At 41.0% G+C, this 13446-nt stretch overlaps 3 protein-coding genes across 3 annotated transcripts; 1 reads left to right on the top strand and 2 right to left on the bottom strand.

Annotated features, from left to right (window-relative positions):
- Positions 1-2999: 2999 nt before the first annotated feature.
- On the bottom strand, positions 3000-3377 carry LOC128715299 (uncharacterized). Its single transcript, XM_053810181.1, has 2 exons — positions 3299-3377; positions 3000-3211 (listed from the first exon to the last, which is right to left on the bottom strand). Exons 1-2 carry the CDS (start codon positions 3375-3377, stop codon positions 3000-3002), a joined length of 291 nt encoding a protein of 96 aa, XP_053666156.1.
- A 1264-nt stretch (positions 3378-4641) lies between these two features.
- LOC128713940 (tudor and KH domain-containing protein homolog) lies at positions 4642-6392 on the bottom strand. The gene is made up of 2 exons (XM_053808813.1): positions 5141-6392; positions 4642-5063 (listed from the first exon to the last, which is right to left on the bottom strand). The coding sequence occupies exons 1-2, from the start codon at positions 6390-6392 to the stop codon at positions 4642-4644; spliced, it is 1674 nt and encodes a 557-aa protein (XP_053664788.1).
- A 3454-nt stretch (positions 6393-9846) lies between these two features.
- Positions 9847-11705, top strand: LOC128714755 (2-phosphoxylose phosphatase 1). Its single transcript, XM_053809636.1, has 2 exons — positions 9847-9940; positions 10006-11705. Exons 1-2 carry the CDS (start codon positions 9847-9849, stop codon positions 11703-11705), a joined length of 1794 nt encoding a protein of 597 aa, XP_053665611.1.
- Positions 11706-13446: the final 1741 nt, after the last annotated feature.

The raw sequence follows: 13446 nt of genomic DNA, 5'->3' as shown, positions 1-13446 counted from the left end.
GTGAAACGGATGTGTAATGCGTAATGTCCCGTACAACCAACACATTTATGCATAATAATTACATCGTAATCAATAATAAAGGGAAAGATCTATTATTTAACAAAACGAAAAAGGGAACAGCCAAGAAACACTGACAAGCATGGATCTTTTGCCAAGCAAACTAAAGCAAACCTAGAGGTGAAGAGTGCGCTTTTACTGCCGCAATACGGATTAAAAAACGGACGACGGCGGTGCGGCAGTTGCTGTTATGGACAAGAATTCTAATCGGTTTAAACGAGTGCAAATGAGGTGAACGAACTTTTTTCCAGTCTGTTGGTATATTGTGCTGCTTATTTCTGAAAAGTATCCGCAATGGTCAATGTTCAGGCGGGTTGGATTAAAACACACGCCCGATATGATCGAACTGCTGGCCCATTAATTGCAAGAGAAGTTAAATCAAACACGCGATGGTAAAACAAAAATCCCGCCCGTTTGTACACTGGGGCCTGTTTTTGTGCGTATGAGTGCGCGCTTGTGTGAAATGTGGAGATAAGACCGATACCGGTAGGCAATGATCAATCAACAGAGGGAAAAGATGCAAATTGCAAGCTTAACACTGTCCTTCGCCGCAACCAGACTGCATCCCATTGAGGATGAAGAGTGATGTACGAGGAAGAAAGGTAGGTGTAGGAATGTTGGGAAAAGAAAAGGAAGGAAATGTAATACTATTCTAATAATAATACTACTACTTAAGCGGCAGGCAGGAAGAAGAATGATGAGAAAAGTATCCGTCTGTGCGTGTTGGGTAAAGTGGAGAACATACGAAACGTGGAAAATGGAAATGGTGCATAGTATTGGAATGTCAGAAAATGTAAGCAAAAATCCAACCAAAACTCACCCCTCTCGTCCGAGTCTTATCCGTTTGACGGTCCATTCTATTTAAATATCACTTATTTGTTCATTAATAACGGCGTATTTTTAAAAGCGACACGACTTCATACTGGACGTTAGGAAGCATTTTTCGATAGACACGTCGAGAAAATGATATAGAATGGCAGGACTTATTTTATGTGGCTGAGAACAGAAAAACAATAATTATGATCCCCAATAAACGTCGATCGTCGTAACCGTTGCTGAATAATCGGTTTAAAAAGAGCACACCACACGATACTTATACCTAATCATTCGTTCCTCTTTGCGTTTACGGCGCTAAGGTGTACCCCTGGATTGTGGAAAAAGCCGGTAAATTTACGAATTTGTCTGGTATTATTACACGTTATTATTGTACATTGAGACTGTAGCAATTTCCTTGCTCGTGATATTACACTAGCGGAAATTATCTGAATATGCGCGATCTTGTTCAAGCAATAAGTTCACCTTCCCACTTTGAAACGATCACGAGCAAACACTACGCGTTCCCACACGGTAGGGTGATTAGCAGATATAATTAAAGTAGCCGACGTGACTATCGTTACGATCATACACATGTTTGCGTTGTTTTTTCTCTATTTCTTTTGTTTGCGGAGTATGTTAGTACACTACTCAGTGGTCTTGTGTTGTGTGGCCGGTAATCAATTTGTTTTCCATGCGTGAGAAATGTTTGGTGTACGAGAGAGACAAAGAGAGAGAGAGAGAGAGAGAGAGAGAGAAAGATAGAGATTGTGGGAGACAGCTAGTTTAGAATCAATCAAACAAGCAGCGTATTACAAACCAACAATTAATTCGTGTTATGTCTTACTAAAAGTTCAAACGAACGAGTTCTGGCAAAGAGACAGAGAGAAAGAGCTGTATTAGAGCAGACGGTACACATAACACACACAGATCGTCGAAAATCATCGATGTATATGAGCAAAAAAGCAAGGAAAAGGAGAAACAAGAGCATTATAAACATTTCGTTTTATTAGAGGTTTTACTTTGATGGAAGAATGGTTCAAACATTCGCTAGCTTCAGACACACATGCAACAAATAAAAACGTAACAAAACTGAAAGAGAAGTCCTCATCCGAAGGACTTTGCGCGATTATGTTCCTTATTTTGTTCGCTCGAAGCTGTTGAGTTTTCACCTAGCCATCATTATCATCATGTGGAATGCTGACTTTTGCCTGTGTTTTCTTTCGAATGTAGTGTATTTTTACTCGTATCGACGTGATTTGTATGTTGTGTTGTTGTTGTGCTTGAATAACATTATAACTAGTTTTTTCTCATATAATTCCATGCAGGATTTCATTTTTTGTTTGTTTGCGAGCGTTTAAACCTCATAACTTAAGCTAAATTCATATTAAGCTTTCAACTCTGCGCATGTAGGCAAGGAAACGCATCTAGAACCACAGATGGCAGGCAGTTAGAGCGATTGAGGTAAGCTAGTAAGCCGTGCGACAGAGAGAGAGAGAGAGCTACTAAATACACTTCTTCATGGTTAATGGTATTGTTTGATTCCGCATTTTAATGCTCGCTCTTGCTTGATATGATCTGCCGGATGCATTGAAAGTAATACAAGTGAGAAAAGCACATGCAATTGTAGAGCCGCCCGATTATACCCCCTCCCCGTCCCCTCTTCCCTCTTCCTTGCCAAGCCTGTGCAGTGTAGTAATGCAAAACACGATATAGGAGTTCGATTAAAGCGTAGTTGTTGTAGCACGGAACCGCAGGAAATGGAACGCATACGAGAAATGATCGAAGGTGGATACGGAAATATGCTTACTGTGTGCAGTGGAAGTCTTGCCTATTCGCCGTATCGGAGAAGAAAAGGTTATACGCGAATAGTGAACGTAAAACAAATAAACCAAGTAACCTAAAACACACAGCGGATACATGCATTATACAGAAAATATACACATAAAGCCACACACTCACTCGCTCACAATACACAAAAAGAAAAAAAAACTCCCCCGCCCAATCGCATAGTCCTCGTTCATGTCTACCGGAAAAAATGCGGAAGTTCGATGGAGAATCCAATAAAATTTACGTTTTAAATAATAAAACCGAAGTTTTGCCTTCGCCGAATGTGTAGTGCTTTTTTATTACCGTTGGTCTTCGACAGGATAGTTGGCATGCCACGTGAACGCACCAAACGGTCCCGTTTGTGCACCGAAGTCTACAAAATCATCGCCAAATGCATCCACTTCGTGGAAATTTAGCCCGTTCGCACGAGGACTCTCATCCGGTGGTGGAACCTTTCGCTGTTGTTGTCCTTGGTTCCCGTAGTAGTGCCTTTCACCACTCGAGTACTCGACTGAAACAGAGAGGTATTTTCACATTTTGGAACGATCAACTTACATGCATTGTTCTTATTAATGAGTATTTTGAAAGAAACACTTACATTCATTGTCGCGTACAATTATAGCTTCAGTGAATATCACTACACTACTCAACAACATACAAATTAATTTACTCCTCATCATCAGGATAGATCCTTTTATCTTATTTGATACCTCTTTGCACAATGTCTTTCGAGCGAATAACGATTAACTGGTTGGTTCGTACTACTTATACTTACTTTCTTGGTGGAAATGTGCGGAGAAAGCAATTGGTGCTGAGCTGAAGCAATTGCAGTTGGTTTTGCGCTCCACTTCATCAATGAAATGCGCCACATCATGCGTAACGTGCGTTATTGGTGACAAATGTGTAATTTCTGATTGGTTCAACCTGCCGCTTGATGCTGTAAGAGCGTTGAAAAGTGACCGCTAACAAATACACAAAATCGAAACAGTAAGCTAACATTATGTATTTTTTATACTTTATTCATTACAACACACTCAGGGTATCAAACATCGCACTTCTAAGAAAATATCGGTGCCTAACTTCCATTGTCTTTTCTGAGCGTTAAGTGAGCTGTGTTATACATTTTAAAATACTTGGACGTGTGGACCTTTTTAAAAAGTACATAATTTAAAAACTCTCACATACAACAACCAGTAAGTTAAGATACAGGGTAGACAGTAAGGAACCGTAAAACATTGTGCTTATGAAGGCATTGGTAAATGCTATTTAGCTTCTCTTTATTATACACTACTACTGGCCACGGCAATCAACAATCGAGTTTTACTTCAACCAAGTGTAAGAGTTCCTATCCGTTTCCCAAAGTTTGGCACCTCTTAATGAGATAATATGTAAAAAACTTCCTTTAACAATCTCATTCCATTCTGCGCGATATGAAGTTAAGGACTCGTTTAACTCTTCTGTCTGTAGCTTAACATGTTCGAGTTTTATATACTCTTCTACTGATACTTTACACGTAGTTCCTTCTAGAAACAACATCACAATTAGGTTTGTCTAGATTGTAGCTCCTTGTTCGTCAATTATTGATATATCTTGATTGTACAACCATGCGTCGAAACTGTCCAACGAATAATGGGGTCGTGCTTGCTTCAAGCCTCACAACGGATAGTAATGTTTTAGCTTCTGTTTCACTCTGCTTTAAAATAAAATATCTGTAATGCTAAAAACGATAACTATACGAGCTGCTATAAAACTTAATATGATTGGTTCTTAAAGCATCAATTACGAGCACGCACGTCTGTCCTAAGTACATATCGAACTCAAGAACAACAGGAACTGAAAAAAGGACAAGTATATTTGTGTCCGTTTACATACCAACATGCGCTTATTATCATAATCTTTACCTGCAACATCTTTCGTTAATCTCTGCTCAATTGCTGCTGCTTAATGCGTTCCATTCGCCAAACTTCTGTATTGTACGTGTTCCTGTTGTTCGTTTTTGCTGACTTCATGTATATGTTTCCCGGAGGATACCACCGTTGAGGTGGACGTACTGCTCGATATACTCGTATCGTCTACCTTGTCAATACTTGATGACTGAGACGAACTGCCGCCAGCGGGTGAACCATTCGTTAATCCCATCTGAAATAGTTGACTTCGCGATAGTTCATCCATTTTGTCGTAAGTTGAATGACGCGCCAATCCTTCCGCAATCAGCTCCTGTCCTATGTTGATGAGATCCGTCCCATTGGGCGCTATGTCGTACAGTTCCAGGCCCGGAATGGGTGATGATTCGCGCCCATGCAGAGGACTCTTGCTGTTGCGGTATGTGACAATCTTTGAAACAATCTTTTTCCATTGAGCCACTACAAATTTAACGAAATATTTTGCATGATTGGAAAAAAGAGGGACTGAAAGATCCAGTTACTATTTCTTCACTTACCGTGCGTTAGCTCTTCGAATCTACTGACAGCCATCGGATCCCAATCGTCTTCGTCGCCAACGGACGATGAAGACCTTGGGTCGGACTGTTGTGCCGGTTCCACCTTTGCCAGGAAACATTCTATCGCTTGGAATCGTGGCGCCAGAAACTCAGGATTTAACTCATACACCTCTTTTGGGTTCGTATATTGATTGTCTCCATAATCGACAAAGAACAGATCGAGAACTAATTCGCCGCGTTTGTATTCGTTCGGCAAGCAAGCACTTATTTCCGCACGGTACCACTTATTATCGGCATTGAACTCGGCAGCTACAATCTGGCCTAGCGAAAGTTTGTTCTGCTTGTGAAGCTCACGATTCTGGGGCTGATTGTAATACATAGTCATATTTTGCACGAGTAAATCCAACTCCAACGATTGGGGACCGACCAACTGCACATAAAACTTACTCGGCGAAACAATGGTCGATACGAATATTTCCATCTGACCGATGCCAAAATTGGCAGAACTTGGTTTACTGACCAAGTTTGCCGTTTTCAAAGAAGATGCGAGCGCTTTTATTCCTCCATCATTCGGTGTTGGCGTTGGGGCAGAGCTTGTTGGAGGTGTCCTTATACGAGGCTCCCGTGACTGAAGTGTTGCATCAAGCAGCGACTTTCTGCTTTCACAATCTTCATTTACCTTTTGTGCAATCAGTTCCTTTGCCACCTTTATCTGAGATTCCGTGCCGGTTATCATCACGCGTCGTTCAGATTCACTCCTTGCGCGACCTTCAAGCCATACTTTGGCCATCGATTTACGGCATATTTCTTGCAGCTCGTCTCCACAGCGGCCAAGTATTTTGCCACACGCTGCCTGCGGTACGATCACTTCCTCCGTAATCGTAAGCGGTCGGGCCGTTTCTTTCAGTATCATTTCTTTAGCCTTTTCGACGACAGCTGCCGATGGTCCCTGTATGCAGCACAGCTGTTTGGCCTCATCGTGATCACTGAAACTAATCACGGCTCCGGTGCTTTGCTGGATGTGTTTTAACGTGTAACCTTTGCGGCCAACTACCAACGGAATAAGACTGTTGGATATGATTAATTCCGTTGTCACCGGATCCTGTTTGGCAGATTTTCCAGTAAAGAAATCCACCACATCTCCCGATGAACTGGAACGTCTTTTTTTAAACAACATGTACAGATAGGCTCCACTAGCTCCGAGCAAGGATAAACCCAGGATGACGGGGATCACTGGACCAGAAGCTTTCATCTTGTCTAATTAAACCGATAACCGTGTATATCACTTAGCAAAACCTGTGAAGAAAGGAAAGAAAAGAAGGAAGCGAATATTAATAAAAATAGAATCATTTGACGTCAAACCACCCAACTTAGGACGCCTCGTCGGGTACGGTTAAACGCGTTATACTGAAATATGTCTCTCTGCTTCCCTGGTAGTTTCTAATGTCACTAGAACACGAATGATATTTAAGCCCTTCCGAAGGCAATGACTTGAAACATCCCCTACCAGAAACAAATCATGCGAAAAGGCTAAACCAAGTGTTTTTTTCCTACGCCTCTCCCAATGCCATCTCATATGTCAACACCTTTTTTATACACCTATTCGACTAATAATAGCGTTATGACATAATACTGTGGATGCGAATAGTGCGCAAGTGGATAAGTAATTCACTTCACCTCATGTAAATTAGCACCGTTGTAAATGGTTCATTATGTAAGTTGCGGCATTACACGACATGGAGGATGTTCCGCACAGCATTTCATTCGATATTTCATTATTTGCAGAAAAGTATACACTTTTTGGTGCCGGTCGATGAAGTCTGGATGGCTGCGTGCAGTGGAAATGTGGAGAAAACGAGCAATAATCCGAAATGTTTGCAAACACACACAACCTAAAATGTTTGCCAGTCCTTGACCTTGGTTGCATTATGGCGTTCTGAACGATAGACACCTCTTTATCTCCACGATATGGTGTAGCATGAAGATAGTTGGATACACCATTAACAATATTCCCCAATGATCTTTTTAGTACCTTGTATAGCGCTTCGCTGTAAGGAAACTGTTGAGAACTGGTGCACTGAAAAAACACAAATTGTTCTGGATTGCAATTCACATCACTCTTGCAGCTCCTTGCGAAAGTTACACAAAAGCACAGTAACTATGATCAATTAAAACCTTGTCTCGACACTCGTTTGAGCTGTATTTCGTTAGGTTGACATTAAAATTAAAACGTTAAACGCCGTAAAACGTTTGATAAATGTGAACTCACAGCGTACTTGCCGAATTTGTGTGTTTTGTGCAAAAGAGACGGCCAGGCACACTTGCCGAATGTGTTGATGTCAATAAAAGTTCGCGCTGTCAGCTGGAGGAATTCGAGCAGCTGATGCATGACGGATCCACTTCGAGCACAGTTCAACAAGAAGAACACGAAGATAAACATCAAAACGAAAACTGATCGTTTTTGCTGTCATAACAGCAACAGCACCCGAAATCAAACAAATCAGCTGATCGCCAACAAACGCGTGCTCTACTAAATCTTTGTTGATATCATGATTTTTGAATCGTTTCGGTGCCCTAGAAGGTGTAGAATTAAACTTTGGTAAGCTCTTATCGTAAAATTTTATTTTCGTAAAAGACTTTTTGTTCATTAGCAATAGTTGCTGTATTAAATTTTGGCGTACACAAAATGGATAAATAACAAAATGGATAAACATGCCAAAACCAGTAGAGAAGATTTGAAATGGATAAAGCATTCTTTTTTAACAGATATTAGTAGAAACATAACGATTCTTTGTTAATGCACATAGCTGTTTTCAAATAGCTTGTAATATTTAGCAATAAAGTATGAGATTTATTTTATTTCATTATATCTTGATATTTGTCCGTAAATTGTGAACTATTCTCGTGCGTAAATCTTCATTAGATCGTCATAAAATTTCCAAACTACCAAAATCAGTCCAGAAATTTAGAAAAGTTTTGATTTTGTGAGGATTTGACAATGTAAGTGGTAACGTCGTTTTCAAGATTAAGCTTTTCACAAAATCGCATTCAGGCTTCTATCCCGGTACGCAGTATGGACCATATCCACCTATCCATATCCATATCCACGGATAGAACTCTTAACTCTTTGTTTGTAGTGCCACAAGCTGTAAGTAATAATGATAACAAGCCGATCAAAATAGTGGAGGTGGTAATGTACGACACAAGAACACATGCGGATCCTCAATTCGATATCGATGCTATTGATGATCATTGCATAGTAGTGATCCTTGGCACACGGACAGCCGTTACCCATGATCAGAGGCAGATCTTCCTATAAGCGGACTGAGCGGCCGCGGGGGGCTCCCTTAAAAGGGCACCGAGTTGGAGCTGTAAGATTTGCTTCTAGAAATCATTAAATTTCAACTTTTTGTTTCGAAAACTTTCTGCACATATCACCAGTGCCCAAAAATACCGACATATTTGAAGGCAATATTGAAGCGAGAGGCCAAGAGTTGCCCAAAGCCCAGTCCACCCGTTGTATAAGGGCCGAGAAATTTAACGGGCCTGACAAAAACACAAGATCTTTTCAAATGTATTTCGTGTGAATTAATATCCTAATTTCGGAGGCCCGGTGGCATGATGGTAACACGAACGGACAGGACCAAAATCCTATCCGTAACGATCCTCCCTATGCAGGACTGACTTTCCAACTACTGGCGAATAAAGTCAAAGAAACCCAAAATTGGCAGGTCAACCTCTCGAGGTTGTTTTACCGGTAAAGAAGAAAGAGGTATGCCCATCTGAACAAGAGTAACAGAAGTAAACGTTAACGTTATAATCTTCACAAGACTAATAAAACATGTTGGTGCAAAAAATCTACTTTATGAATTTTTTATGTACCTAGGTTCGATCGTTCCACATATGGAACGGAATGAACCTAGAGGTTCGGAACGAAATTCTCATCACTACTGTATAGTCAAAAAATAATTCAAGGCACACTTGTTTGTTCAAGGCACATTTCAGCCAAAGATCAAACTTTTTTTTTAAATTCTCTATTTTCTATCTCACTGCTATCACGGAAATCTATTATTTTTTGTCATCAACAAATAAAACGTATCAGAATCATTAGTTTACGTTAGTAAAAATAAGTTTTATATTGGTCAAAAAAATAGAAATAATATAAAAACAGTTCAAGTGGCACAACTTGCAATGGGATAAAATATATAAAATATATTAATTATTACTACATTGCAATAGTATCTCCTCCTGAATTTCGTTAACTTGAAATCTATCTTAATCTGTCTCTCTACGGATCATTTTTATCCGAGTTTACAACTCCTTTAACTGCTTTAACGACGGCCAAGGAAGCAAGAATGAGTAGAATTTTTAAGTTACTAAAAACATTAATAGAAGCTCATCTGAATAAATATTGAAATTAAACTAACATTTTCGCAAGTTATCTATTTTTTGAACCAACCTCAACGTGTCTAAATAAAAAAGGATAGCGAGAAAAAATGATGAAAAAGTTGCGCAGCCGCTTTGAGGGTAAACAGACCTATACGCTTGTTGCAAAGAAAACATCCACAAAATGTCAGTAAAAGTTTGTTTGTTAGCGAAATCACTTCCGTAACACATACTGTGCAAAGCACAACTAAATAATAATAAAACATACCAAAACTCCATAGAGTGAGTGTTCCCTGTGGCGAATTAATACAGACTTCAAAATGCTATTAAAAGAAATTGCTAGGTTTTCATTGCAACATCGAACTCTGTATTGCTATTTGATACTGAGCATTTGGATATTTTTGCTGATAGCAGGTGAGTTTTGTGAGGATTTTATGGACTATTGCGCAATGAAATGAAATTGTTCATTATTCCGGCAGGCATGTACAAGTACATCGGTTCCATAGAAAACGGTAATAATCTACTGAGCGCGAAGGGATTCGGATATCGCAAGACGGAATCCTACCTTGTAGGAGAAGGAGATCCGACGGGAAGAAACAGAGTTAGGGAAATTAATCAGACCGACTGTACGCATCCTTATGCGATTGTAACGGGCGAGGAAGGTGGTTCGTTGGAGGGTTGGACATTGCAGGGCGTATTGCTGCTAATACGTCACGGTGACCGTGGCCCAATGGCACATGTGCGAGGAATCAATGAGGTTGATTGTGGATACGAAAACGATCCTTCTCTGGCCAGATATATCACCTTCCTGCAGAATACTACGACAGCAAGTACTAGCAGTGGGCACTGGATGAAAATGGGCCCTTTCCACGGATTTCCCCTACTGCCGGCCGCGACAAAGGTATGCTTGTTGGCGCAGTTAACGCACAAAGGAATTGCACAGATGCTACACGTGGGCGATATAGTTCGACAAGCTTACGCGAATGCTCTCGGTCTATACGCACGTGTGCCGATGAGTACACCGAGAACCACACCATATAATGGCACGGATGGTGCATCGAATCCAACGTCTGGTTTTCAGTACGTGGTGGATGATGTCGTCATATACTCTACGCGCTATCGTCGAACGTTTCAATCGGCAATGGCTTTACTGTTTGCGGTTCTACCACCCGAGAAGTGGCTAGCAATGCAGATACAGGAAAGTCACAGCTTGTCTTATTGCTTCTCGGATTGTGCCTGTCCCCAGGCGGAAAAGTTGAAGAAACAGCTGGCGAACGAGATGAGTGGCCATCTGGCAAAACATCCCGCCATTGGTGCGATAGTGCAGTGGATAGGAGCGGCCTTGCTACAGAATCCACAGGCGGCGGGACAACAGATAAATCCACTCGAGATACGTGATGCACTGCTGGCCCATATTTGCCATGGAGCCCCTTTGCCTTGTCGGAAGATTCACAGCAATGTCCAGACAGTGGATGGACATCGATATGGGTCTAAAGCTCCGATTAGCTCAACGCAAGACCCACTCGGTCTGGATGTGATCAACATCGATCTGGATGAACCAACGCTTGGTGGAGGGTCTGGGCCACCCATCAACACGGAACAACCGGATGATTCGGATACGACGGAGCAGGAGCCGGAAATTGAAGGGTGCGTTGAGAAGAGTCACGTGCTTGCCTTGATGTCATACATCCACTGGGCAGGCATGAAGGAACTGTACAGCCAATCAATGCGCCAACAGGGACTGTTGCGATCGTACGGGCTGATGAGGAATATCGTTGCGTACATGCTGCGTATGATCTCCGGCGATCGGGTAAAGTTTGTTCTTTACTCTGGACACGATAAAACAATTGAGTATTTGATAGCCTCGCTTGGCGTACAGCTGGAGAATCCATTCATACCGTACGCATCGCGGATGGCTTTTGAGGTGTACAAAAGCGAGAAGGATACGCAGTACTATTTTCGTTTAGTTTATAACGGCCGCGATGTCACGAACACTATAGACGTTTGCGAAAGCGGTAAAAGTCTAAATGTACCGAGAGGTATTCGTGGTGGACGGGGGCATCTTTGTCCAATCGAAAACATTATTCGGTTCATTCACGATGATTACTTTCTGTCGCTTAATGCTACCAACTACAAGGATGCTTGTCTCGCGCAGACAAAGCAGGAAGGATTTTTCTAGAAGAATTATGTCGCTGGTATGTAGAAGTGTATAAAAAGTGAGCTGTTTGTTTGTTTGTTTTGTTGAAGTTCACCAGTTTTGGGTATATTATGTTGCAAAACGGAGGACATTTCTCTTCTTACCTGTGATAACTTAGTAGTGTTAATGTTTTTTTAGTAAGACAGTTTTCTAACGAATAGTTTATTTGACTGATTTATTTCTTGAGGTAGTAATTTAATTGATTGAATGATTAAAATTGCTTGCTCAATAGGGTTAGTGAGAACCAAAAGAAAACCATTACTTCAACGAAGAAAAAGGCAACTTAATGCCATTTAAAACGATACATATCACTGACGGGCGGGCAACACCGTTCTCTTAATGTTTTTAATGTTATAAGTGTTTACAGATATGATGTATGTTGTTTACAGATAGGTATAAACAAAATCACAAATTACAGTAAAAATAAACAAGCTTCCTTAAAATAGAAAGAGAATATATTTTCATTAATAAAATAAAACAATATAGTATGAACCGCTCTGATGATCATGTAGCACCGAGTGAGTTGTGTAGGTAATTTTGAATGACCTAAATTGGCTGTAGAATGGGGTAGGCTTTGAAGCCTCTTGAAGGTCCTATTTTTTACGTTTCAACACATGAGAAATGGCCCGCGGTACAACACGTAAAGGATACACGAGAAACTTGGTTACAAAACACGTTTAAGTATGTTGTTTTCGAAAACACCTTTAGACGTTGCTGTTTCTACGTCTCTTCTGTTATGTCCTTGTCGTGCAAGGAGGAATCTTGTGCCACCGTATATCCACGCTTGAGTACACAGACTAGTCCCAATCACTTGCGCAAATGAGGAAGCATCCAAAAAAGAGACAGGTTTCTGGGTTATCGGAACACGAAAGGATAACCTAGGAGCCAAGTGACGATGCCTTAAAATTTTTTTTGGATTACGAAGAGTCAAAGCAAAAATTGTGGAAAAAAGGATCGAGATAAGTTTCAGGGTGGCTCTATCTAAAACTATTGTCAAATTCCTTCTACAGTCTGAGGAAACTTCTTCACTCAAAACACGAATATGGCGATTGAAGCTGGGACTATTTAATATTTGTAGTTCCGGAATACCAGACAGCGTGGTGGTGTATTGGTAACGGCGCCGGTCTGCACACGGTCCAAAATCCCATCCGGTCCAATTCTCCGTAGGCAGAAATGACTATCTAGCTATATGTAAAAAAGTCCAAAAAAGCGTAAAATGGCTAGCCTTCTTGAGGTTTTTGTGCCGATAAAGAAGTAGTTCTATTACTCATATACGCTTATGCGGGGTATGCACTTTGTGAAAAACTGACCCTAATCCTCTTAACCGAGCGTTCGAGAGGAAGACGCTCGACGGTTTTTTGACCCCGTATGTGTGGAAGGTGAATGGAAATGGAGCTATAATGATGAGCTATACGTCATGACATGACACCGGGCTATCCAGCCTGTAAAGTCCTTTTAGGTTATCCACATACAGAGGACAGATGAGCCGTGGTAGACCCGTACTGAAATGAAATGATTGCGTTGATGCGTGTGCCAGAATGACTGGGATGAAAGATTGGCTGACGCAGGTAGTAGACGCTACTAGTGACGCTACTAGTAGTAGTAGCAGTACTAGTAGCAGTAGTAGTAATAGTAGCAGTAGTAGTAATAGTAGCATTGGTAGTAGTAGTAGTAGTAAAGTGTCTTATAATCGGGTGAATTATCACTGGATATTTTGGAGTTA

The sequence above is a fragment of the Anopheles marshallii genome, chromosome 3 (assembly GCF_943734725.1).
Source record: "Anopheles marshallii chromosome 3, idAnoMarsDA_429_01, whole genome shotgun sequence".
In the NCBI taxonomy this organism is placed as follows: domain Eukaryota; kingdom Metazoa; phylum Arthropoda; class Insecta; order Diptera; family Culicidae; genus Anopheles; species Anopheles marshallii.
Note: the sequence above shows the minus strand (reverse complement) of the source record. Positions and strands in the feature narration are given on the sequence as shown.